Below are 23,821 nucleotides of genomic sequence, written 5' to 3'. Positions count from 1 at the left end.
ATGAACGGGATGTATTGTCTGCATAGCAGGCAAAAAACAATATTTTTCACTATATAATACATGTAACAATAAATCAAATGTTCATGTCATGTAAGATCTGCTGGATTATTCTGAGGGTCATAGAATCACAGAAAGAAGCCAATTGGCCCATTGTTTCTTTGTTGGTGCAGGCTCAATCCCCCCAGGCTATATCCCCATAACCGTATCTGTATACCATACTAAGCCCACCAGCACTAGCACAATCCACTTAACCTACACATGTTGTGGGAGGAAACCCAGGCAGAACATGCAAATTCCACACAGACGGAAGACCGGGTTGAACCTGACTCCCTGGCGTTGGGAAGTGCAGCAAGAAGTCTAACACCAGATCCAATAAGCTTATTTGGAATGATGAGCTTTTAGAGCACTGCTTCTTCATCCCTCTGGCATTGTAGGGATTCTGAGTCCACACAGCGAGCCGAGGCTGGACTCGAACCCGGGTGGCTGGCGCTCAGAAGCAGCAGCGCTAGCCGCTGTGCCACCTAATGCTGCGGTCATTGAGGAGCTGCTGGGTTATATAGAGGGGGAGGGGCAGTCCCGGGGAGTTCTCGCGAGGCTTGGGAAAGGGGGGGAGGGGCGAAGAGGCACGGCGACGGGAAGGCCCCGGGCTCGGAGACGCACAGTGTGTGTGTGTGAGAGAGAGCGCGATCCGAAAGGAAGCTGCTATGGAGAACATCAAAGAGGAACCGCAGCCGGTGCAGCACCTGGAAAACACCCAGCACGAGGAAAACGAGACGCCGGTTAAAACGTAATGAATCCTCCCTCCCGCCCGCTTCTATTTTCCCGCTCAGTCTTTGGGCCTGAGTGTCAGGCTTCTCCCGGTCTCCCTGTGCTCAGCCTCCCACCGCCATCTCTCTGTCCCCCCCCGTATCCACTCTAAACTTCTCATGAAGTTAGCGTCCGGCCTTCCACCTTCTCCCCTTCTCTCCGCGGGGCTTCCAGTGAGCAGTGAGGCCGGCGTTCTCCCCGCCGCCCCCTTTAACCCGGGCGCCTCTGGTATTTGTTTTGTTGTGCACTTTAATCCACTATAATTTGTCCCGCCGCCCCTCAACTGAAAAATAGTTTGAATTTTGCCCCTCAGGTTTTGTGGGGGTTGTTTTTTTTTGCAACATGCAGCAAATTTTGCCTTTTTTAAATATTTTCCTCCTCCTCCTCTACTTTTGAGGTGAAAGCCGCTATGGTTTTGAAATGTATTTATGGCGTGTTGGGAAGGGGGAGGGAGCTTTACTCATACCCCCGAGGGAAACTCACCATTCGTGATTTCAAAACAATTAAAGTAACGGCTGTCTGCAGCCCTTAGTGTAAGTGGGGAGATTTATACTGCTTGGCTTAGATATCACTCACTCAGCTTGGATCTAAATATGTTCCATTTACCGTGGTCTAAAACGTTTTCCTTTTTATTCGTGTACCTTTTCTCCTCACACCCCCACCTCCCCGGTATCGAGAGCAAATTGCCCTGATTGTTTCGTCATCGTAAATCTAACAAAGAAAATGCCCACGTGGGACTTGGCAACCGTTTTATTAATGCCAGTATGGTCATTGGAGAACAAAATTACCCATTGGAAATAAAACATTCCGCCTGTTTATAGAGGCACTTTTATAGTACAGTAACATTGCTCAGAGAGAGAACATTCCCCATCGTTAAGTGTGAAAAAAGATCCTAGTGTGAATGCAGTCTGTCTAGTACAGTAACTTATCTGCAAGAGGAAAGATTGCCAGTTGGATCCAAGCTATGATTTCAGCCCTCACACGGCCTCTGTTGCCTTTCAAGCATTGCATCTTTTCCAGAAAGACAAGGCTCAGATCATACTTTCTACTCAGCTCTGATGAAGGGTCATCCGGACTCGAAACGTTGCTTCTATTCTCGCTCCACAGATGCTCTCAGACATACTGAGATTTTGCAGCATTTCCTGTTTTTGTCTCAGATCATACGTGGCAGGGATGAAACCATGATCAAGCAGGTGATGAGGCTAGCCCATTGAAGTTGGGGTGTGCCATTGCCTGGTTTGCCTAGACTAGGGTTGAGTAAAGGATCAGGGTAGCCCATGAGGTTAAACTGAGGCTTTACATGCTATTTTTCAAAGCCACCTTGGCCTTTTAGCTTAAAGATGAAGCATCAGATCAAGCCAGGGATGCAGTGCAATCCCTCATCCTATCAGCTTGATCTTGTTTGAGTGAGCCCAAGATGGAGTGCAATGTCTCATCTTGTCAGCGTGGATCTTATTTGTCTTTTACATGGGGACCATGGATTGGATTCAGTTTGAATTGGGTTTTTCAGTTGGAATAGAAGTACTGAAAGGTTGCAAAAAAAAAGTTAAGATCAAGCTCAAGGTGGGGTGCAATGCCTCATCTTGTCAGTTTGGATTTTGTTTGTTTCTTCTGGGGATCATGAATTGGATTCATTTGGATTTTGAATTGGATTTTTGGAGCAAGCAAGCAAGGAGTGAATGGATTTGGGTTTGCTGGTCCACTCTGAATATTGGCTCTGTAACTTTAAGGATGGGGTAAACAAGTATATTAACTAACTTGCAAATTACTTTTTTTTAATGATGAAGTCCTGTGGCAACAGCTGCTAATTATATTTTATACATTTCATTGCTTCCACATTTTACACAATAATAATGAGCATTCAAGATACAATCCCAATTCCAGCATCCTACCAGACCAACTAATTTAGTATGGATGAGCTGAGCAAACTGAGCTACAGCCTTCTGACTACTTGTTTCCTCAGTTTGTTTCTCAGTCTGGGACTGATGGCAAACCAATTAGATGAACACCGTTTGATCCATTGATAACGAATAGTGGTTTGTATGTGAAATTTATAATGCTGATCTGTGGTGTCCAGGATCCATTTTTTCATGAGATACAAGAGCTGCTGTTAGAGACTGCTAAAGGTGACTGTCTCTCCATCCATTTACCTCTCCTCCAACCCAGACTAGACTGCAAGATTATTGTTTAATTCGAGTATCAGCAATATTGAGTCAGAAGGTTGTGCCTTTTAGCCCTGTTCCAGGATAATCCAGAAGACCTGCTGTAAATGCTGTTGATGGGTCAAGAAATTAAATTGAGGGTCTATCAGGTGCATATTGGGAATTTCTATTATTATGTAGAATGGAGTTCTCTCATTTCTCACAACCAACAACCCCAAGATAAGTTTGTCATTGTGATAAAGACATTTGCTGTTTCAATGGGACTGACTATTGTGTCGAAGAAACATAGGACCACTCATGTCCAGGTTTTCCGTACTACTGCTTTTCATGTTCCCTTTCCTTCCATTAAAAACACCTGCTGGGATGCGAGTGCTGTATAATCTATCTGTGGCAAGGAATTTACTCAACAAGTTTTATTCAAAAATAAGAATTCTGGTATTTTGGGTTACAATTGTTTTGAACTTTCTTTCTGAACATTTTTAAAATAATTGGTTCCTTAATTCACTTTGGCTCTTCTGATTGCTTATGGTAGATACATGCAGCTAGAATAAGCAGTTAGAAAATCAAATGGATACAGTTTCAATATGTAGGTATAGCATGCAATTAATAACTTAGTTTTTTAGTACCTTCAGTATAAAACTTCCCAAGAGGCTTCAAAGGAGCATTATAAAACAATGTATGACAGTCACAAAGGAGATTATAGGTCATATAGCCAAAAATCCTTGTCAAAGAGGTAGGTTTTAAGGACTTTTAAAGGAGCAACATGATGCTTGGAACTGAGATGTGGCCACTTATGGTGAAGCAATTATGATGGTGAATGCATGAGGCTAGAATTTGAACGCAGGTTATCTTGTGAGGTTGAAGAGGATCATAGAGATAGGGAGGGACAAGGCCATTGAAGGATTTGAAAACAAAGATGAGAATTTTAAAAACCAGACATTGGCTGCAACCTAATGTAGGTCAGCGAGCACAAGGCTGATAGCGGAATGGACATTGTTGAGAGTTAACACAGGCAACACAATTTTACAAAGGGTTAAGTGTGGGAGACCACCTAATAGTGCATTGACATCGTGAAGACTAAAGACTATGATGCCATAGAGGAGGATTTCAGCAATGGACAAGCTGAGACAGAGGTGGGAAATATAATTCTACCATGGGCACAAGTATGAAGTTGGAAGCTCATCTCAGAGACATACGTGACAGGCTACAAGAAGACTCTTGATCTCAGACGATTGCCAGAGAGTGGGATGGAGTGGGTAGTTATGGAACAGAATTTGGAGTGGAGACTAAAACCCGTAGTTTCGGTCTTGCAATATTGGACAAAATCAGAACATATGGTGTATTTGGTTTTATTATTAGGAAAGTACAGTATGAGTAAAGTACTGTTGCAGTTACTAAGATCTTGGTGAGACCACACCTGGAGCACCTTGTACATTTTATGTATGTACATTGAATATATACTTACATAAAAGCAAAATACTGCAGATGCTGGGAATCTGAAATAAAAACAGAAGCAGTTCTTGTAGTATCTGTGGAGAGAGATATACTTGCCTCAGAGGGAGGGCATTGTAGGTTGACTAGACTGATAATTGGGATGATGAGTGATTGAGTAGATCTTAGGGATATATTCTGGAGCTTGAAAGATTGATAAGGCAATATAAAATACTTAATGGGCTCAAAAGAGTTAATTTTGAAGGAGGTTTCCCTCAAATTTTGAACTGGTTGTGCATTCAAAATAAAAAATTAAGAACATAAGAAATAGGAGCAGGAGTAGGACATCTAGCCCCTCGAGCCTGCTCCGCCATTCAATAAGATCATGGCTGGTCCGAAGTGGATCAGTTCCACTTTCCCGCTTTCTCCCCATAACCCTTAATTCCCTTGTCTGTCAAAAACCTATCTACCCGTGACTTAAATATATTTAGAGAGGTAGCCTCCACCACTTCGATGGGCAGAGAATTCCAGAGATTCACCACCCTTTGAGTGAAGAAGTTCCTCCTCAACTCCGATCTAAACTGCCCCCCCCCGCATCATGAGGCTGTGCCCTCTAGTCCTGCTAGCCTTTCTAAGCGGGAAGAATCTCTCTACCTCTACCCTATCCATCCCTTTCATTACCTTATTCGTCTCTATAAAATCCCCCCTCATCCTTCTAAACTCCAACAAGTACAGACCCAGTCTGTTTAGTCTCTTCATAGTCCAACCCCATTAACCATTTAGGACCGAGATGAAGAGCAATTTCTTCACTTGGGGTTGTTGGAACTTTTTTTCCTCATCTGCGGATGCCCAGTTTTTGAATATATTCAAAACAGCTGTTGGTCGATATTTGGAAGTAGAATAGCAAGGTAGTGGGGAAAAGTGGAGTTGGGGAGGCAGCCAGCCATGATACAGAATAATGGATCAGACTTGAAAGGAGTCTGACCTATGTCTGTTCCTACTTTTTGTTCCATGCTTTTAAAATCTGTAATAAAGTTTATTTATTAGTCACAAGTAGGCTTACATTCACACTGCAATGAAAGTCGCTATGAAAATCCCCTGGTTGACGCATTCCAGCGCCTGTTTGGGTACACTGGGGGAGAATTTATCACGGCCAATTCACCTAAATGAGGGAGGATGATGAGATGCAAGCAAGGGCTGGCTCATGCAGCTAATTCATTAATCACAAAACTGATTCATGGTGTAGACCAGGGGTCTCCAAACTACAGCCTGTAGGCCGCAACCGGATCAGAGTTTGGAGAACGCTGATCTAGACTCTGCTTTCTTCACGGGAGGAACTATATAATGCACAGAAGATGGTGAAGTGAAGTTTGTTTAATATTGTGTGATTTCTCAATTATAAATCCTATTAAAATATGTGGTTATCAGGTTGGAAGTGCTGGTATTGTGTGGGAATTTTCAGTCAAATTGCTCCTTTTTAGAAGATTTGATTTACTGTTGTATGAAAGTTAACATATTTTTCTTTAATACCTAGTGAAGAGGATGAGCCTTCAAAAGAAGAGACTTCAAGTTTGAAGGAAAAATCCACAGGAAACAAGAAGTCTAGTAGATTCCATCCATATTTGAAAGAGAGGACGACAAATGGAGACAAGAAGAGTTCTAATCGTAACCGAGTGTTTATTAGCAACATTCCATATGATACAAAGTGGCAAGTGATTAAAGACCTTATGCGAGAAAAAGGTAACTTATGGAAGCAGTTTTCACACATGAATAACAATGCTTTTCAAAACAAATCCATATTTTAATACTTTAGGGTTTTGTTTAATTTTACTGATGACATAGTAAACGAGAACACAAAAGTGCAAGCATAAATAAAATTGAAGCAAAACCGTCTATGTTCATCTTCTGTAAACAGTACTCCTGGCATCATACTCTGTGCTTTGAATTTGGCCTTAAAACGTTTGCCTTATGTGAAACATAGTATGCAGGACAGATCTTAAAGCTGATCTTTTGCTTTGAAACAAATGTACGCCATATTTTATTTGTTTGGTCCAATCTGTAGTGAGTTAACCGTGCATAAAAATGAGAATTGTTATCTTATAGTGGGATGGAACAAAAGAGAAAGTGTTAAGAGCTCCGCATCATGCTTACTTCATGTGCTTTATTTTTTCCAGTAGCCTATGCTTTGCAAGTTGTTGGGCCAAATGGCCTCCTGCCTTGTAGGGATTCTATAATAATAATGTTTGAAGAATTTCTAATAGTCTGACACACTTTTGATGCAGTAAGAAGTCTCACAACACCAGGTTAAAGTCCAACAGGTTTATTTGGTAGCAAACGCCACTAGCTTTTGGAACGCTGTTCCTTCGTCAGGTGAGTGGGGAGTGCTGATCACAAACTGGGCATATAAAGGCGCACATAGTTTATAGAACATTACAGCGCGGAACAGGCCCTTCGGCCCACAGAATACTGATTAGAATGCAAGTCTTTACAGCTAATCAAGTCTTAAAGGTGCAGACAGCGTGAGTGGAGATAGCATTAAGCATAGGTTAAAGAGATGTGTATTGTCGCCAGACAGGACAGTTAGTGAGATGTTGCACATTCAGGCAAGTCATGAGGGTTACAGATGGTGTGACATGAACCCAAGATCCCGGTTGAGGCCATCCTCGTGTGCAGAACTTGGCTATCAGTTTCTGCTCAGCGACTCTGCGCTGTCGTATGTCATGAAGGCCGCCTTGAGAACGTTTACCCGAAGATCAGAGGCCAAATGCTGGTGACCGCTGAAGTGTTCACCAACAGGAAGGGAACAGTCTTGCCTGGTGATTGTCGAGTGGTGTTCATTCATCCGTTGTCATAGCATCTGCATGGTCTCCCCAATGTACTGTGCCTCGGGACGTCCGTTCCTGCAGTGTATCAGGTAGACAACTTTGGCCGAGCTGCAAGAATATGTGCTGTGTACCTGATGGATGGTATTCACCTAACGTGAGAACACTGCTTGACAATCACCAAGCAAGACTATTCCCTTCCTGTTGGTGATCACTTCAGCGGTCACGGGCATTCGGCCTCCGATCCTCGGGTGAACATTCTCCAAGGCGGCCTTAACGACATACGACGGTGCCGAGTCGCTGAGCAGAAACTGATAGTCAAGTTCTGTATGCATGAGGACGGCCTCAACTGGAATCTTGGGTTCATGTCACACTATCTGTAACCCCCATGATTTGCCTGAACTTGTACCATCTCACTTCTGTCCTGTCTGGAGACAATACATATCTCTTTAACCTATGCTTAATGCTATCTCCACTCACATTGTCTGCACCTTTAAGACTTGATTAGCTGTAAAGACTCGCATTCTAATCAGTATTCTGTAAACTGAGTGTACCTTTATATGCCCTGTTTGTGATCAGAGCTCCCCATCACCTGACGAAGGAACAGTGTTCTGAAAGTTAGTGGCGTTTACTACCAAATAAACCTGTTGCACTTTAACCTGGTGTTGTGAGATTCCTTATTGTGTTTACCCCAGTCCAACGTCAGCATCTCCACATCGTGATGCTTTTGATGTACAGACAAGGATTTTCTAGTCCGTCTGTCTTGCAAAAACACAGCATAAAAAAGGCTCTCATGGCGCCTGAAGAGCTACAGCTCCAGGATATTTGTGTAGCAAAAATATTCCCTGTGGGATTGAAAAACAGCCACCTGGAGAGCTTCTCTTTGGGGACGTTATGTAGATACAAGTTGTTTGTCGTTGAGATGTCTCTTGTGATGCAGACAGTTCTGAAAACCTTTTAAAAAGCATGGAAATTATGCTGATGGCTTCCAAAATATGGCTGTTGAACAGACTTGTGCTGTTTATTTTTTTTCAAAAGATAACAAGGGTTTTTTTTGGCCAAGAAGGGTTGACACAAGACATACAAAGAGTGGCATCTCTGTTTTTTTATTGCAGTCATCACCATCCCATTACTGTTATAGATTCCAGTGGGTTACTTTTGAATCATTTGGAGCAAGGTTCTTTTTTGGGAGGGGACCATGATGAAGCCTATACTCTCTTTCACTTTGTTTGAAGTCTGCCTTGTCCTTGTCCTCTCTGAAAATGATCAGAGTCATTTTCTTGGAATGGTATGGATTTTCTGAATATCTGGATTCCAGTAACTTTTGGGGGGGAGCGGTGCATAAATTTTTAGAGCCTGAGCTTCATCAAATACTTTGGAGTCCCACCACTGCGTAACCAAAGAGAGCCTATATTCATTCCAGCAAATGGAATTTCGGGTATAATTCTGTGGTAACCCCAAAAATGAATTGCTTGTGCAATTTGGATCTAAAGATCCTGGAATCCTATGAAAAGGTTGAAGATAGTAATACTATTACAGATCTGATAATGCACCCAAGAGGTTGGATGACAAATGTATTTAAAAACAGCAGGTTTATTTGGTATCACCAAATAAATATCACCAGTGATGCCAAATAAACCTGTTGGACTTCAGCCTGGTGTTGTGAGGCTTCTTACTGTGTCCACTCCAGTCTAATGCTGGCATCGCCATGTCATATTTAAAAACAGTTTGATGTGCGATAACTCAAAGAAATTGCATCCACAAAACTAGAGAGAGCACTTTTATTTGTCCAGCTGCATAGCGATTGGGTATATATAATTCAGTGACCACACACACACACACACACACACACCAGCCTGGCAGTGGACACTTTTGGGATCATGAATGTATTCTCTGCGTCTATGCTACAAATTTAATGTAACTTGTTTTTGTCTGATGTCTTAATGACAACTTCATAGTGTGCACCGCTTGAACTGAAAACAGGAGTAAAGCAAGAAAGGTCGAGGTGGCTTTGATTTTTGTTAAAGCTGTAGGTTACCATAATTTGTCACAAGGCAAAGCATTCATCTAATTGCATAATGGGAGCTTATCAGAATTTGCTTAGCAATTTCCTTGTTGTTACTCTGTCCATTGCCTACCTCTAGTGGAAGACTTGGTTGTTTGTTTAATATTCTTTCATAGGCACGTTTTTGGCTAGGCCAGGGTTTATTGCCCTCAAGAAAGCTTTCATGAACTGCTGCAGCCTATGAACCTGCACTCCATGTCCATCTGTCTTTGGAATTTAATTTCTCATTTAGTGCTGTCAACTTATTCCAGATTGTTGAGCTTCACTAAACTGCCTTACCATATTTGAGCTGATAAGATTACATCCGACGTGTTTTATTTTTATCTTGTGAAATCATGTTTTCAAATTTCATTCCTCTACTGAAAAAAAGTTGATGTTTGTGCATGGAAAGTAAGTGGATGCGTGGGATTATGATTTATTTTATTTCTGCGTAAAGTTTTCCTCCTTAATGGCATACTTGACAATCTTGTGACAAAGCAATTTTTGGTAATTTGGCTGCTGGCAAGCATAAGTATGAAACCTAGCTGTTCAAGAACTGGCGAAAGTTGGTGCCCAGTCAGATGTGACACTCGCTGTTGGCAGGTCCTTCAAGTAACTTCCATGCTTTGTTTTATTTCCTTGATTTGATGGCTATTTTACAATAGAGCCAGTTCAGATTTGCCTATACATATAAGATTTCCAACAGCTTTTGTGTATTGCATTTCTGTAGTCAAATATGAAGATCAGTTTTGCATTCCTTTGTTTTTATTCAACCCCCCCCATGCAAAGCTTCCTTCCCTATTTCCTTACTGTCAATAAAACTATACAAACCCTTTTTTTTATTACTTAAAATTTTTCAAGACCGTAGGATATAACCACATGATGAATAAATATGTATATGTTTTGGTAGAGCACCTGATGGAAGCATGGAACGAATCTCTTGAGGGACAGTATTTCTGTTATGTCCTCTTAGTACTATAACACTTTTTTGGGGATGAACTATTAGTGAATATATAAAAAATTGTACTTACGGTAGGTAATTAACATTATATGAAGACTTGATGTTATTGCAGTTTGCTGCAATTGTTTTGATTTTAGCTGCTGGTAAATAATCTAACAGTTTGATTATTATGGATGAGTACAACTTAAATTTTACAAATTTTCAAACAAAATAGTGCATATTTTTCATATTTTGTACAATCTGATTTATGAGTAGATGAATGACCGAGAGCAATTTAAGACTATCTAGCAGAGCCGTGTAGGCATTTGAGACAAAGCATCAAACAGTGTAAAGGCCTTCCTAATAAGGATTTGTTCTGTTCGCAGCCATTTGTCTAATTTTGGCTTTGTTAGGCCTTGGGATGGATTATTGAAGTCCTATAATTGATGGTTGAGCATTGTAACTTCTAAATACATAGACAGTGAAATTTCCTTATTTGTGAACATGGCAATTTAGGTTTTTCTGGTGAAAGGAAATTGCAACTAGAAGAGAAAATGTAGAAAATTACTGATGCTTGCCTTTAAGTCATAGGAGACTGGAAGTTGTTTTACTTCCTTTATCATCTGTACTAAGTAAGATGGACATTGGTTCCAAGTATCGTTATTTATACTGTCTATACTATTGAGCCAATTACTGGAGCTTAAAATGAACTTGTGCTAAGTACAATGTCTGTTAACTTTTGATTTCTGCATCTGTTGTAAGGTGACACAAAGTTTAATTGTGAAGCTCAATGTCTTGGATTTGGATTTAGATTTTTATGCCATGATATGGCTGAATTATTGCTTGTGTGTTGTGCAATAAGCATTTTCATTGCAGTATTGTGTTTATGTATTTGTGACTTTACACATCCAGGGTTGTAAGCTTTGTCACCTTAAAACAGTGTATTTTGACTGCCACAAAGTTGGCTTTGATAGGAAAATGTATCTTGTTTTAGCAATGTTGGATTGTTTATTAAATGGTAGTAACAACATTTGTTATTTGTTCACCAACTATATCATACAGGCCAAATCTGTTTAAATAGTTGCTATATGATGGTAAATGTTGTTTGAATCTGATTCGGATGCTGCAGGTGACAAATCTTTGGGTAAAATGTTGATTTTCATTTTTTTAAAAAATTGTTATGTATTGTAATTACTAGGAGGTGTGCTGGTCTGGTGTTGATTGTTGGTGAATAATGGGTTGTTCCTCTGTAGTGTTGTGTAAGCGGCAACAGTGAAGTAAGTGTGTGGTCTTTTAAATGCATTGTTTTTGGTATTTCCCCTCTGTATATCTCATGTAGTTGGTGATGTTATATACGTGGAACTCTTTAAGGATGCTGAAGGAAAGTCAAGGGTAAGTGGGAAAATCTGCTTGGGGGTTCATAAGGTCCTCAGCAGTTTTATTCTTTTAATTTATTGTTTAGTACAGGTAGCTCAATTTAAGGTGTTTGTTAGCTGGGATGCCCTTGTATTTACTTGCCAACTCTGCTTTATGCTGGAGTTTGATTGTGTTGTCTGGCATTAAGAAAGGGATAATCTGCAGGCCTGCAGTGGATATTTTCATGTTTAATTGATTGGACTGGTGTTACTATAAACAAGTTGTAATGCATTGCTTGCTTTTACAGAAAAGTAATCTAAAATATAGGAGGTAGATGCAGCAAGGGCCTGTTATATATAATTACAGTAGTTCTTTTGCGAATCCTTTTCCTGCATATAGTAGTAAATAAAATAAAACATTAAAGAAAATTGTGTAACTTCATGTACTAAACTATTTTTTCTTCTTCCCCTTTGCATTGCTTGTCGTCTGACTTTAGGGTTGTGGGTAAGTAACTCTCTATCCATATTAATGTTCAGTTGTTAAAAGGGAGATGAAAAGTCTGTATCAACATTTCTGTATCTTGGAATAATTCATTTTTGATTTACGGGTGCATCATACTAAAAAAAACTATGCATTCAGTTGTATTAACCTTCCAATGAAAATTCCAGATGCCATATTTAGGTCATAGGTATTTTAAGTGGCAGCTTTTATTTTGGTTTCAGAGGGGTGCATGTGCTGCTACTTTCAAGGTGCGGACTGCATGTACTGGCTAACTGTCTCATGTTAAACTTGCTGGATTCAGTTTGCTATAATGAGTCACCAGAAAGATGAGGCAAATTTACATGGGCCTTTCCTGTTCTGTAGCAATTTTCAGTGTCAGAAACTGGCCAGTATTTAGTGCGTTACAAGAATGTAGGATTCATAGCCAAGAACAATTTGCAATTGATGCTGTATTGCTTTGTTATTTAAGAACCAAAGATACATTTTGTATTATGCAAATAGAATACTGTGAAACATTTTAATATTTTACTGAGCTGTATGATCGTGCACATCTTGATGTTTAAAGCCCATTAATATTTGGAAAGTAAAGGAGGAAATACAGTTGCTTGTGTATTTGGGCAGTCTTACCCAGTATCCAGAGTTTTTATTTCAAGAAAATATTGCTTATTAGCATTTCAACTGTATGAGTAGAATTCACATTACTTGGAATTATTTGGAATTTTGAGAAGAACTAGCCTAATTGCTGATTAGGAAGATAATTTTACTGCGGGAACTCACTATAGCATAAAATGTTACTTGGTGGACAGGTTATACCAATAGCAGTCCATGCAAGATGCATGGACTGATTCTCATTTAATTGGAATTCACTGCTGTACCTTTTAGAATAGATTGAAAGAAATTCCTGTTTTTTTTTAAACAATAGTATTTTCCATTGAAATCTACAGTGTTGTGGAATTCAAAACCGAAGATTTAGTTTCAAAAGCTTTAGATGTTATGAACAAATATGATCTTGGTGGAAGACCACTGAATATAAAAGAGGTGAGTAGTAAGTCATTTCTCTAGTTCTTGGTGAACTAGCAATTTGTATTTGAACTAAATGTTTCTCATTTATGCAGCTACAAGCATATATCTGCAATGGTAATGTAAATTGGAGGAGTGGGGGCAGTGTTTGGACAAAATATAACAAAATGGTTGTTTATGCTTACCACTTATCCATTCAAATGTACTGAGGTGTATTGGAGAAGTGGGCAACTGTGTTGTTTACTTACTTGGTAAAATTTCAATATTTGAATTGACCCTATCAGATTTTCTTGGGTTTCCATTTTTTTTTCTGTCAAAATGGCATTTCAATTTTAGTAACAATGTGGGGTAGTGGGGGACAGATGGCAAAAATTAAGCTCAAAGCTTGTTTTGAATATGCAGTGGCATCAAAGAACTCATCTTCCATGCTAAGCACTCAAAACACTCGCATAGAAGGCTGCAGAACAAGTGTTGGAAAATGGCTAGAACAGATAGGTGCTTGATGGTTGGAGCAGACATGATGGGTGAAGGGCCTTTTCCTGAGTTGTAAGATGCTGAGTCAATATCCTCAGTCGCATTCAATAACATGACATGTCATCATTGGTGTAGTCAACCAGTTTCCACAGTGCAGTATTTCCAAGTTACATGAATGATCAGGAAATCTGTGTAGAAAATTGCAAATTTTGAATTTTAAAAAAAGGATAATACACCTGCTTTTTCCCTTTAACATGACCATGGCTTCATTTACAACTCGTTTGCTTTGTCTAAACAACATTGTGGCCTTAGCCTCTCCCCTTTTGAGAGAGTTTGCTGGATTTGCTCATTAATTGGCTATTAAGTTTACACAAAGTTAAATCTGGTAGGCTTGAGTAACCTTAATACTATAATTGTCATCATCCCCTTGACCTAGAAATGGAACATGCAGATTGTGGAGTTTTGTTCCTTCAGACTGTGAATTAAGATTAAAGACACTTAATAAAAATCTTGCTCTTCCTGTCCTTTTCTCTGTCAGTCTAGTCTTTCTTTCCCTCTTTATTTATTTATTTATTTATTTCTCTTTCTGTGCCTGATTGGATTCTAATCTTGTTCTGAGTTGTCCAATTTCTCTCTCTATCCTTAAATTCACTGGTTAAGGAAATACATTGTTGGTTCCACCTTCCACTAGGGCCCCACGTATCCTGTTGCTATCTTTTAAGTTGGATTGCAACTAGTGAAAACATTTTCTCTAAAATAAGAGTGCAGAGATTTTTGGAACAAGGAATGGCACTGTAATAAAAATGTCCACATTAAATTTTTGATTTGGGATCCATCACTACAGGATACTGTCATGGATGTAGACATTAGTAATACAGGAATGTATGGACTTAATCAGTAGGGAGTGTTGTGTCAAAGAGCATATCGTCTGTGTGATGAGTACAGTTTGTGCCTAGATTATGTTGAAACATGGATGACTTCAGATGCATTGTTCCCGAGAAACATTTAACAACTAACTTCACTGTTTCTGTGCATTGTGCTTTGTTTGGCATTTGCTTACAGGCTAGGTCCTTGACAAATTACAACAAGAACTGCCAGTAAACTACGGAGAGAAACTTTTTAAATAACTCATGTGAATGGCACAGTAGTTCGATATCGAGAAATGCAATTGTCTGATGATGTAGACGGGACTGATTTAAACTGTTCTGTGATTGATTCAGTGATCTAATGTAATTGAGGGTTATTTTTGTCCAAAGCTGTGGATAATGCAAGACCAAAAGTAAAATGCTAAAAACATTCAGCATCTGGGATGAGTAGATAAGTTAACAGGACTGTTCTGATGTAGATTTGTACTTGAAACATTATGTACACTTTCTCTATAGGTGCTGGCTAACCTGAGTATTTAAACATTTGCAGATTTTATTTCTATTGTTGACATTTCAGAGTTTTAACTTATTAAATTGGTTAAGCAACCTGTGATTGCTTTTCATAATGTCTTTGAGGTTTGACCCTTCCAAATTGAAAGGATTTGGATCTATATTTTAGTGTGAAAACTAGATAGTAGTTAAGCGTCCAATGCAGTAGAATGACTGAATTTTGGTAACCCTATGGTATTGTTCTGCTACTGTTTTCCGTCTTTGAACAATTTCACCTCCTCCTCCCTTTGAGTTGCACACTGTGCAGGGGACAAACAGCCAAACACAAGAAGGGAGCCCTTTAAGGTGTGTGCAAGAATGTTTGTGTAGCCACCTAATTGAGATCAACACAGCAAATGGAAATTAGAAGGAACATTCTCATTGCAGGATATAGCCAGGCAATGTCGAGAAATGCAGCCCTATCAGATCATCTTTTCACACACGTTCCCATTTTAATTGAGGGGGAAAAAAAACTGAGCTTAACCAAGTGGCCTCTGCTCCAAATGAACACTGATTTAGAAATGAAAATTTAGAGTTTATGTATTTTTTTTCATGGATGTGCAATTTTATTGGTTTTAATGTCTTGTTTCTTACAGGATGCTGATGGAGAACATGCCCGGAGGGCTATGCAGCGTGCTGGTGGTGGTTCATACCCTGGTGGAGCTGGGCCAGACATGGGTACGCCAATTGTTAATTTGCCACCAAACCTTGTCAACAACCCAAATATCCCCCCTGAGATTCTCACTGCTCTGCAGGCTGGAAGACTTTTACCAACTGTGTTTGTTGCTAATGTGAGTATAATTTTTCCACATTTCCCTTGGAAAAAAAAAATGAAAGGTGATTGTACTACTTTGAACTTCTTTTTAACTGCCTTCCTTTGTGTTTAGCTTGACTTTAAAGTGGGTTGGAAGAAGCTGAAAGAAGTATTTTCCATGGCTGGGACAGTAAAACGTGCGGATATCAAAGAAGATAAGGATGGCAAGAGTCGTGGGCTAGGAACTGTGATTTTTGAACAGCCTCTTGAAGCCGTTCAAGCTATTTGTATCTTTCCCCCGCATCGTGGTTTAAGATAACTACATGCTTTGCTAATATTTTTGAAGAAAATGTTTAAAATTTCTGAATTTGCATTTTAATGGAGCCTTGATTATTTTTACATGTTAAGGTGTAATTCAAATAGAGACATAGAATTTTCTAACATGGGCATCACTGTCTGCTGCTAGTCGGCACAGTCGTTAGCACTGCTGCCTCACAGTGCCAGGGATCCAGGATCGATTACCAGCTTGAGTTACTATCTCTATGGAATTTGCACGTTCTGTTCCAATTTGATTTTGCTTTTTTTTCCCCTCAATTCTGTGTGACGTTAAAGGTCCTTTTTATTGCCCAACCCTTGTTTATCTTGGATCACAAGTGCTAATTTGTATAATTGGGCAGATATCTGGTTAGGACCACGATTGAAGGTACCAAATACAACTGATGTGAAATGATCAGTCTTGACAGGTGAAATAAGTTGTTACAGATCCTGGTTTGATGTATCTGCCAGATAAAATCTGTGAAAATTGTGTATAAGTAATGTACATTTATTGGAGTTTTTATAATAGACACATCCCTTTGCAATTTATGTTTCTCTTAAATAACGAGAGATACTTGTACAGAATAAGGTACTGTCAGCTTGTCACTTGTCCTTAACTTGTTCACAGCTATGTTCAATGGACAGCTTTTGTTTGACAGACCAATGTATGTAAAAATGGTAAGATTTGATTGCATTATTACAACAATGATGTAGAAGAGGTTGGAAATAGATCAGTTCTGGTTACACACATTCCTTTTTATAATACAGGATGATAGATCTGTTCCACATGATGACTTTCGCTCCATGGATAACAAGACTCCACAATTACCTCGTAAGTCTAAAGCCTGATTCTGTAATATCCGAACGTGCTTTGCACAGTGTCTCTATTGTACCAATTTCATGCCTGCTGTTTTGATTTAAGGTGGGCTTGGAGGTATTGGAATGGGACTTGGACCTGGTGGCCAGCCTATAGCTGCAAATCAAATGAATATGAACAGTGCAATGGGCAATATGGGATCTGGAGGTATGAGGCTTGAATGATGTTGCCTACCATACTTTGTAACATATTTAAGTTAAATATAAGCATTTAATTAGTACTAATCAACCTCTTGTTTTAGGAATTGGGATGGATGGACCAGCCTATGGAGGAATGAATAGAATGGGTGGAGGTGAGTTTTCTGTCCAAAGAACCCCAAGTTTTTAAAGTATAAGTTCATTTATCTTTTATTACAAGTCTCTTCTTTCTTTCCCCCCACCTGTAGGAATGAGTGGTCCCAGTGGTTTCAGCAGTGGAATGGACGTAATGAATAACATGGGAGGATACGGTGGTGGAAACATGGGAGCCATGGGAAATATGGGTCGTATGGCAGGTAATTTTTTTCTCTCTCTCTACTTGCATTGAGGCTTTATTATCTTGTAAGTTTGGTGACCCTTTTTATTTCTTATAGGTATGGGCACGATGGATGACTTCAGAGGAAATATGGCCGCGGGAATGGGAAACATGGGAGGAATGACTGGAAATATGGGAGGAATGGGCAGCAACATGAGCGCCATTGGAGGGATGGGCAGCAATGTAACTGGAATGGGAAGCAATATAGGAGGTAAAGGTTAATATTTGCTGTGTTTCAACATACTTAAACTTTTGTAGTTGCAGTCACTTGGGCTTACTGTTAGGCTTACTCATTTTTAAATATCAGAACTAATTCCATTATGCCATTCCCCAAATGTTTTTGAGTTTATGCACTGAATATCTGAAACACAAACTGAGAAGATCCCTGGTTGAGTTAATGTTTTGTGTAAAGTCAACTAAAGAGATTGTACCAAGTGGTTTTGGTGCCTTTGAGTAGGGAGAAATGGGTATCTGCTTCTGTTTACTGTCCAGCAACCCCATGGAGGAATGTTGGAGGAACACTAAATCAGACTGGATTACATTGTATATGATTAACTTCTGAAACAGATGAATGATTCCATGGGACTAATTATGAAGAGCAAGGTTAACCCCCGTTACTTAAGTATATAACTCTAACCACATCTCAAAGGTTTTCTTGAGTGTGGAAACCATTCTGTAAACAAAACTTAAAAACATTTATAAAACCTCCAGAGGTTTTCTATTTTCTGCACAGACTCAACTTTTGAAAATTATTTTTTAAGCTGTATGGCATTTCAAACCAAGAATATCAATTTTCTTTATTTTTTTTTCCCAGACATGTACCGTGCAGGAATGGGATCAACTGGCATGGCAGGCAGTTTCGATCGTGATTTTGGAAGAAGTGACATGGGCATGAACCGTGGCTTTGGTGACTCATTTGGAGGAATGGGTAAGAAAGTGAAGACACTTTGTTTTTGTTTGATAGTAAGCTGTGTACATTGTTTGCCAAAATTAAGACTTAAAATATTCTTTTTGTTGTGACTCATTTGGGAGAACCAGATTTTTCAAAATCTCACTTCTTTCCTACCGTGCAAGTGATTTGCGTTGTTTTGATTGCATTGCATTATTTTTGTTTGAGCATTCAGTACAAATCTTTGAAGGATCCAAGAATGAGAACTTAACGCCTTGAATCGGTTTTATATTTACATTTTATTACATATTACATCTACTTTTTGATTGAATTGCAGCTCATTTTCAATACAGAATCCTTACAATGCAGAAGGAGGCCTTTCAGCCCATCATCTTTGCACTAATGACAATCCCATCCGGACCCAATGGCCCATCCCTATAACCCAATGTATTTACCCTGCTAGTCCTCCTGATACTAAGGGGCAATTTGGCATTGCCAATCAATGTAACCTGCGCATCTTTGGACTGTGAGAGTAAACCAGAGCACCTGGAGGAAACCCAGGCAGACACGGGGTGAATGTGCAGTCTCTGCACACAGTGACTCAAGATTGGAATCGAGCGTGTGTCCCTGGCGTTGTGAAGCAGCAGTGCTAATGACTGTGCCACTGTATGTTGTACATAGAGAATCACATGATGGTAGACTGAGTGTGTAGAAGGTGCCTGCATGGAGACGGCACCAGTGCAGGGCTGTACCTTGATCATGTATATAGTTTGAGGAGTTAATGAACAGTTGATGTTCAACCACACAAGTCTCCAGACCTCTTAATGATACACCAAACAGCCCTTGCAACACTGCCCTGTTTGAATAAAAACCAACGTATTATGGAAATGTGTTAGCTACGTACTGTAAGACTTATCTTTGTTGAACTGACTATTTTAAAATGAAACTTAGCTTTGTCCATTAATTTGTGTATAATTTACATTGGTTTTGCTTTCTTTTGAAGTTAAAGCTACAAACAGTTGAATTTTGTTGCTAATTTTAAGGCTTTCTGAAATAAATTTGTTATTCCTAAACATTAGTTGGTTTGAGAAGAATCATCAACAATAGTGCAGCATAATAGGGCTGAAGGGTATTGTTGGTGTAGAGTAGAGGGTACTTGATATCACACTGCATGCCCAAAATCGTTTCTTGTTCCATTTCCTGACACTAATCTCATTTTACCAAATGCAGAAATTATCTTCAGTCATTTGAAAAATTACAGATGTTGGTCAGAATGTTTGGTTTCAATACCAAACTAAAATTATACCATAGTAAAGTTATTTAAGCCTTTATCTAATTCCTTTTTATGCAGTGCTTATCTTACAAAATCATGGATATCACTTCTGAAGAGCTGAAATGCAAAATTAATTTGCCAAGTGTTCTTTTTTTGTTTTCCTTCACCATCTTGAGTACTTGAACACTTGCTGTCCATGCATGTGCCTGTTTCTCTTGTGAAATGATTACTGTAGAAATCTAGTGAGAAGGAAATGCCTTAACTATTTGCAGTGTTTTTGGAAGGGTAACTGTGCAATACAGCCTTTGCTCTTAAGAATGCCTCATGTAAAGGCACCTTCCTTTTGACCTTATTTGGCAATTATGCTTCCAGTTTAAGAATTGAGAAATACAACCAGGCATTTTAATAGTTTGCACTTTTGTTTTGTAGCTGCAAATTGGTCTAAACGCCTTTGCATAATGTGAAAACTCTACTTCTGTTAATGAGTTGACTATAAATGCTTTCATTGGTTTTGTTCTCCTTTAGGAGGTGGAATGGGTGGAGGTCTTGCAGGAAGCATGGGAGGTGCAATGGGCACCACTGGCATGGGCCCCATGCCATCTGGATTGGGTACGTTTTGATTGTGCAGTCGTTTAACATTTTGAATGGTCTTCCAATCTGGAGATAGCAGAAGGTTGTTTTTCCAAACTGTTTAACTGGAAAATTACCACTTTCTGCTGTGATTGTTTAATGGCCAATGCAAAAACAGTAATATGCTCTTATTTGGAGATTGTTTGGGATGGAGAGGAAAGATCTGAGAATTTTGGTATCCTTATGATAATTAGCTTGGTGGTCTGCTAACATAAACAACATTATGACAATTCAAAATATTCTGCACAGAAATTAGGTGAATCCTGGATGAGAATCTAATCCATCCTAGCTGTCTCGTACTGGCTTTGTAAAGATATCGCCTTTACAAAACCATTAGTTAGCATCATATGGTTGAAAGGTTTACAGAAAGCTGTCTTTTCAATACTAATTGGAATTCTAATGAAAGAATAAAATGACTTAATCAAAAACTGGAAGTTCTCATCACTGCAGCACATATACCTTTTAAGACGGGCTCAGATCATGGTGCCCAAAACTGATTACTGGGGTCTGACCATGGTGAAGTAAAGTAAAAAGTAAAGTTTATTTATTAGTCACAGGTAGGTTTACATTGGCACTGCCTCCTGTGCCTGTTTGGGTATACTGAGGGAGAATTTAGCATGGTCAATGCACCTAACCTGCACATCTTTTGAAATGTGATAGGAAACCAGAGCACCCGGAAGAAACCCGTGCAGACTCTGCACAGACAGTGACCCAAGCCAGGAATCAAACCCGGATCCCTGGCGCTGTGAAGCAGCTATGCTAACCAGCAACTAAACAATTTATATAACCGAAGCATCGTTTCCTTCCCTTTTTGTACTTGGATCCCCTTAAGATAAAGACCATTCTGTCAGCCTTTCTAAATCTTAAACGGAATTTTAATTTGTGTACTTCACACTCCCAAAACGTTTGTTCCCACACTGGTTCTATTATTTCTCACCGTTTAGAAAATACTCTGATTTATCTTTCTTGAGTTCAAAGTGGTTGACTTCATATTGAACTCCATTTGCCATAGTTTTTGCCCACAAACCGAAGTTGTCTATCCCTTTGCAACTTCCTGCACTGCCTATCGGCGAACTTAGATGTGTAACTATGCCTTTGTCCAAGTCACTATTAAATCTGGTGAAAAGTTGAGGGCCCAGAAGAGATCCATGGGAATACTACTTATTGATGTTGAGGGACCAAAGACGTCCTTGGAAAGAAAATTTGATTTCTAGTAAGTGTGTTCATAGCCACATTAGAGACACCTTGTTGAAAATCCAAAGACTTCTGTGTTTGAATTGGTAACAGCACAAATTTTGTTTTAAAAATTTGAGTTGACTATTAGTTTAGCTAAAATGGGAAAGATTTGTATTCGCGTAACGTCTTTCACAATCTTTGAACACCCCAGCTGCTTTAGTCACTAGAAATACTTAAGTGTCATCACTGTTGTAATGAAGGAAAGGTAGCAGCTAATTTGTGCACAGCAAATTGCAACAGTGACGGGATAGCCAGATTTTGTGGTGATGGTTGAGGGATAAATATTGGCTAGGACAAGGTGACTGCCTCTACTCTTCTCAAGTAGAGCCGGAGGATCTTTTTATGTCTAACTGAGATGGCAGCTAATGTTTTGGACTTCTGACAGTACACTACTTTGTTGCTGCTGCATTAATGTAATCAGTTCAGCTCATGTGCTAGACTCTGGAGGGGTGGAACCCACAAGCTTCTGACTCTGGAGCAAGAGTGCTATCATAGCCAAGGCAGAATGTAAGATAATTTGATACATCACTGTTAAAATGGTGGACTCTGCTATTGAAAAGGCTTTTTTGATCTCTTTTACACCATAGGTGGTGGAATGCCTGCTATGAACAGTATGGCAGGTGGCATGGCAATGGGTATGGATCGCATGGGTTCCAGTCTTGACCGGATGGGAACTGGAATGGGGGTAGGACTCGACAGGAGTATGGATATGGATCGTGGATATGGAAGCTTGAATACTGGATCCATGGGAAGTGGGTTAAGAGACCGTGGCAGTGGGTTTCGAGGCTGCCAGATTTTTGCAAGAAACGTAAGCAGCAACTTTTTACTTTTAAAGCTTTTCCTTTCATGTGAGAAGAAACAATTAACAATTGTAAATATTTTTGTTTTCAGCTTCCATATGATCTCACATGGCAGAAGCTAAAGGAAAAGTTCAGTCAGTGTGGTGAGTGTTTACCTAGGCCTGTTGTTTTGCCCTAATGTTCTCACTGGTGATATGGGGAAAATTGATTTTCTTGTGTTGTCTTTTAGGTCACGTAATGTTTGCTGAAATAAAAATGGAAAATGGCAAGTCCAAGGGTTGTGGGACCGTGCGTTTTGATTCCCCAGAAGCGGCAGAGAAAGCCTGCAGAATGATGAATGGCACAAAGATCAGCGGGAGAGAGATAGATGTGCGCATGGATCGTAATGCATGAATGAAAACCATGCAATGTACAGAAAATCACAGCATGTCTGATTAGCTTTATTCTGCTTTTTGTTTTGTACCAAAATGATTTCCAACAGCTTAGTGGAAGCTTACATGTTGTGTGAGCTATACTATAATTTTAAAGATTGCCAACCGTTGTATTTGAATATTGAGACTGTTGTATGTTTACATTATTTCTGTTATCAATGTCTGTTTTTTTTATATATATAATAGACAACACATCGCTGGTCACTTCTGTTTGAATGGTAAACTGTTTTTAATAAAATGTTGTCTGACTTAAATTGTCTGACTTAAATTATTACTAAAATCAAATTATCTCAAAGTGCCTGGTCTTTGCTGGGGAAGTACCAGGTCTCTTATGTTCTTGATAATTGAATTTCATGCATGTTGTTACTGTCGACTTAAGTGCACTGTGTTCAGTTCTTGCCCACCTTACATCAGAATAGCTTCTCTCAATCTTGGTGTCAGTGTGACACTCGACAAGCTTTGGTATGGGTTACTTTGAATTAATTGAGTGTTAAACTTTTATATGTAGATATTAACCTTGTTGGTTTGGGCCAAAGTTGGTGAACTTGGTGTGGAATTAACTGCTATTAATGACTGAAACAAATACTGAAGATGGTAATTTTTTGCATCATTAAAGAACCAGTCAGTTCTGGTTAAAAGCGGGTAATTCTGTGAAACTAGTATTTGTTTGGATCTCCGAGATAAGTGTATTTAAATTCTAATACACAGAATTTGCTTGCTTACTATATACAAGAAAACTTTGTACTTCATTTTCAATAACTAATCAGTAAAACTGCCACTTAATGTAATTTCTACCTAAACTAAACAAGGGACTTGAGCATGCTGAAGTTATGCTGAAACTAAGTGCAGAAGTTGCCAAAAATTCAGGGAGGATTTGGAGTTGTGAATTAACTGACTGTCAAAGTCCACCTTTAGGATGGAATACTGAATAATTTCTTGTTGCTTGGAGGGTTTAACCAGAAGAATACTTACACATGTACTTCATTAATTTGGCTTCAGATAATTTATTGTGATGTTATGGTGTCTGATTCTAATGGTGTTTTCTCTACTCCTCTGATATTTACTCCTACTCCAGAGGTAGTAAAGAAATGAGTGGACAAATCTATTAAATATCACCCAAACAGTGAATGG

The 23,821-nt window shown here is 39.3% G+C and overlaps 1 protein-coding gene across 1 annotated transcript; it reads left to right on the top strand.

The window, feature by feature from the left end:
• The first annotated feature begins 622 nt into the window (after window positions 1–622).
• myef2 (myelin expression factor 2) lies at window positions 623–22,944 on the top strand. The gene is made up of 18 exons (XM_080213970.1): window positions 623–787; window positions 5,935–6,140; window positions 11,546–11,598; window positions 12,059–12,066; window positions 13,008–13,101; window positions 15,569–15,763; window positions 15,860–16,013; window positions 16,670–16,719; window positions 16,810–16,873; window positions 16,964–17,065; window positions 17,160–17,210; window positions 17,304–17,411; window positions 17,490–17,642; window positions 18,246–18,359; window positions 20,119–20,202; window positions 22,047–22,267; window positions 22,351–22,402; window positions 22,489–22,944. Exons 1-18 carry the CDS (start codon window positions 705–707, stop codon window positions 22,650–22,652), a joined length of 1,956 nt encoding a protein of 651 aa, XP_080070096.1. The 5' UTR covers window positions 623–704; the 3' UTR covers window positions 22,653–22,944.
• The last annotated feature ends 877 nt before the right edge of the window (window positions 22,945–23,821 follow it).

The sequence above is a fragment of the Carcharhinus amblyrhynchos genome, chromosome 28 (assembly GCF_965287045.1).
Source record: "Carcharhinus amblyrhynchos chromosome 28, sCarAmb.v2.hapA, whole genome shotgun sequence".
NCBI lineage: Eukaryota > Metazoa > Chordata > Chondrichthyes > Carcharhiniformes > Carcharhinidae > Carcharhinus > Carcharhinus amblyrhynchos.
The sequence above is the reverse complement of the archived record's forward strand: the minus strand, read 5'-3'. Positions and strand labels throughout refer to the sequence as shown.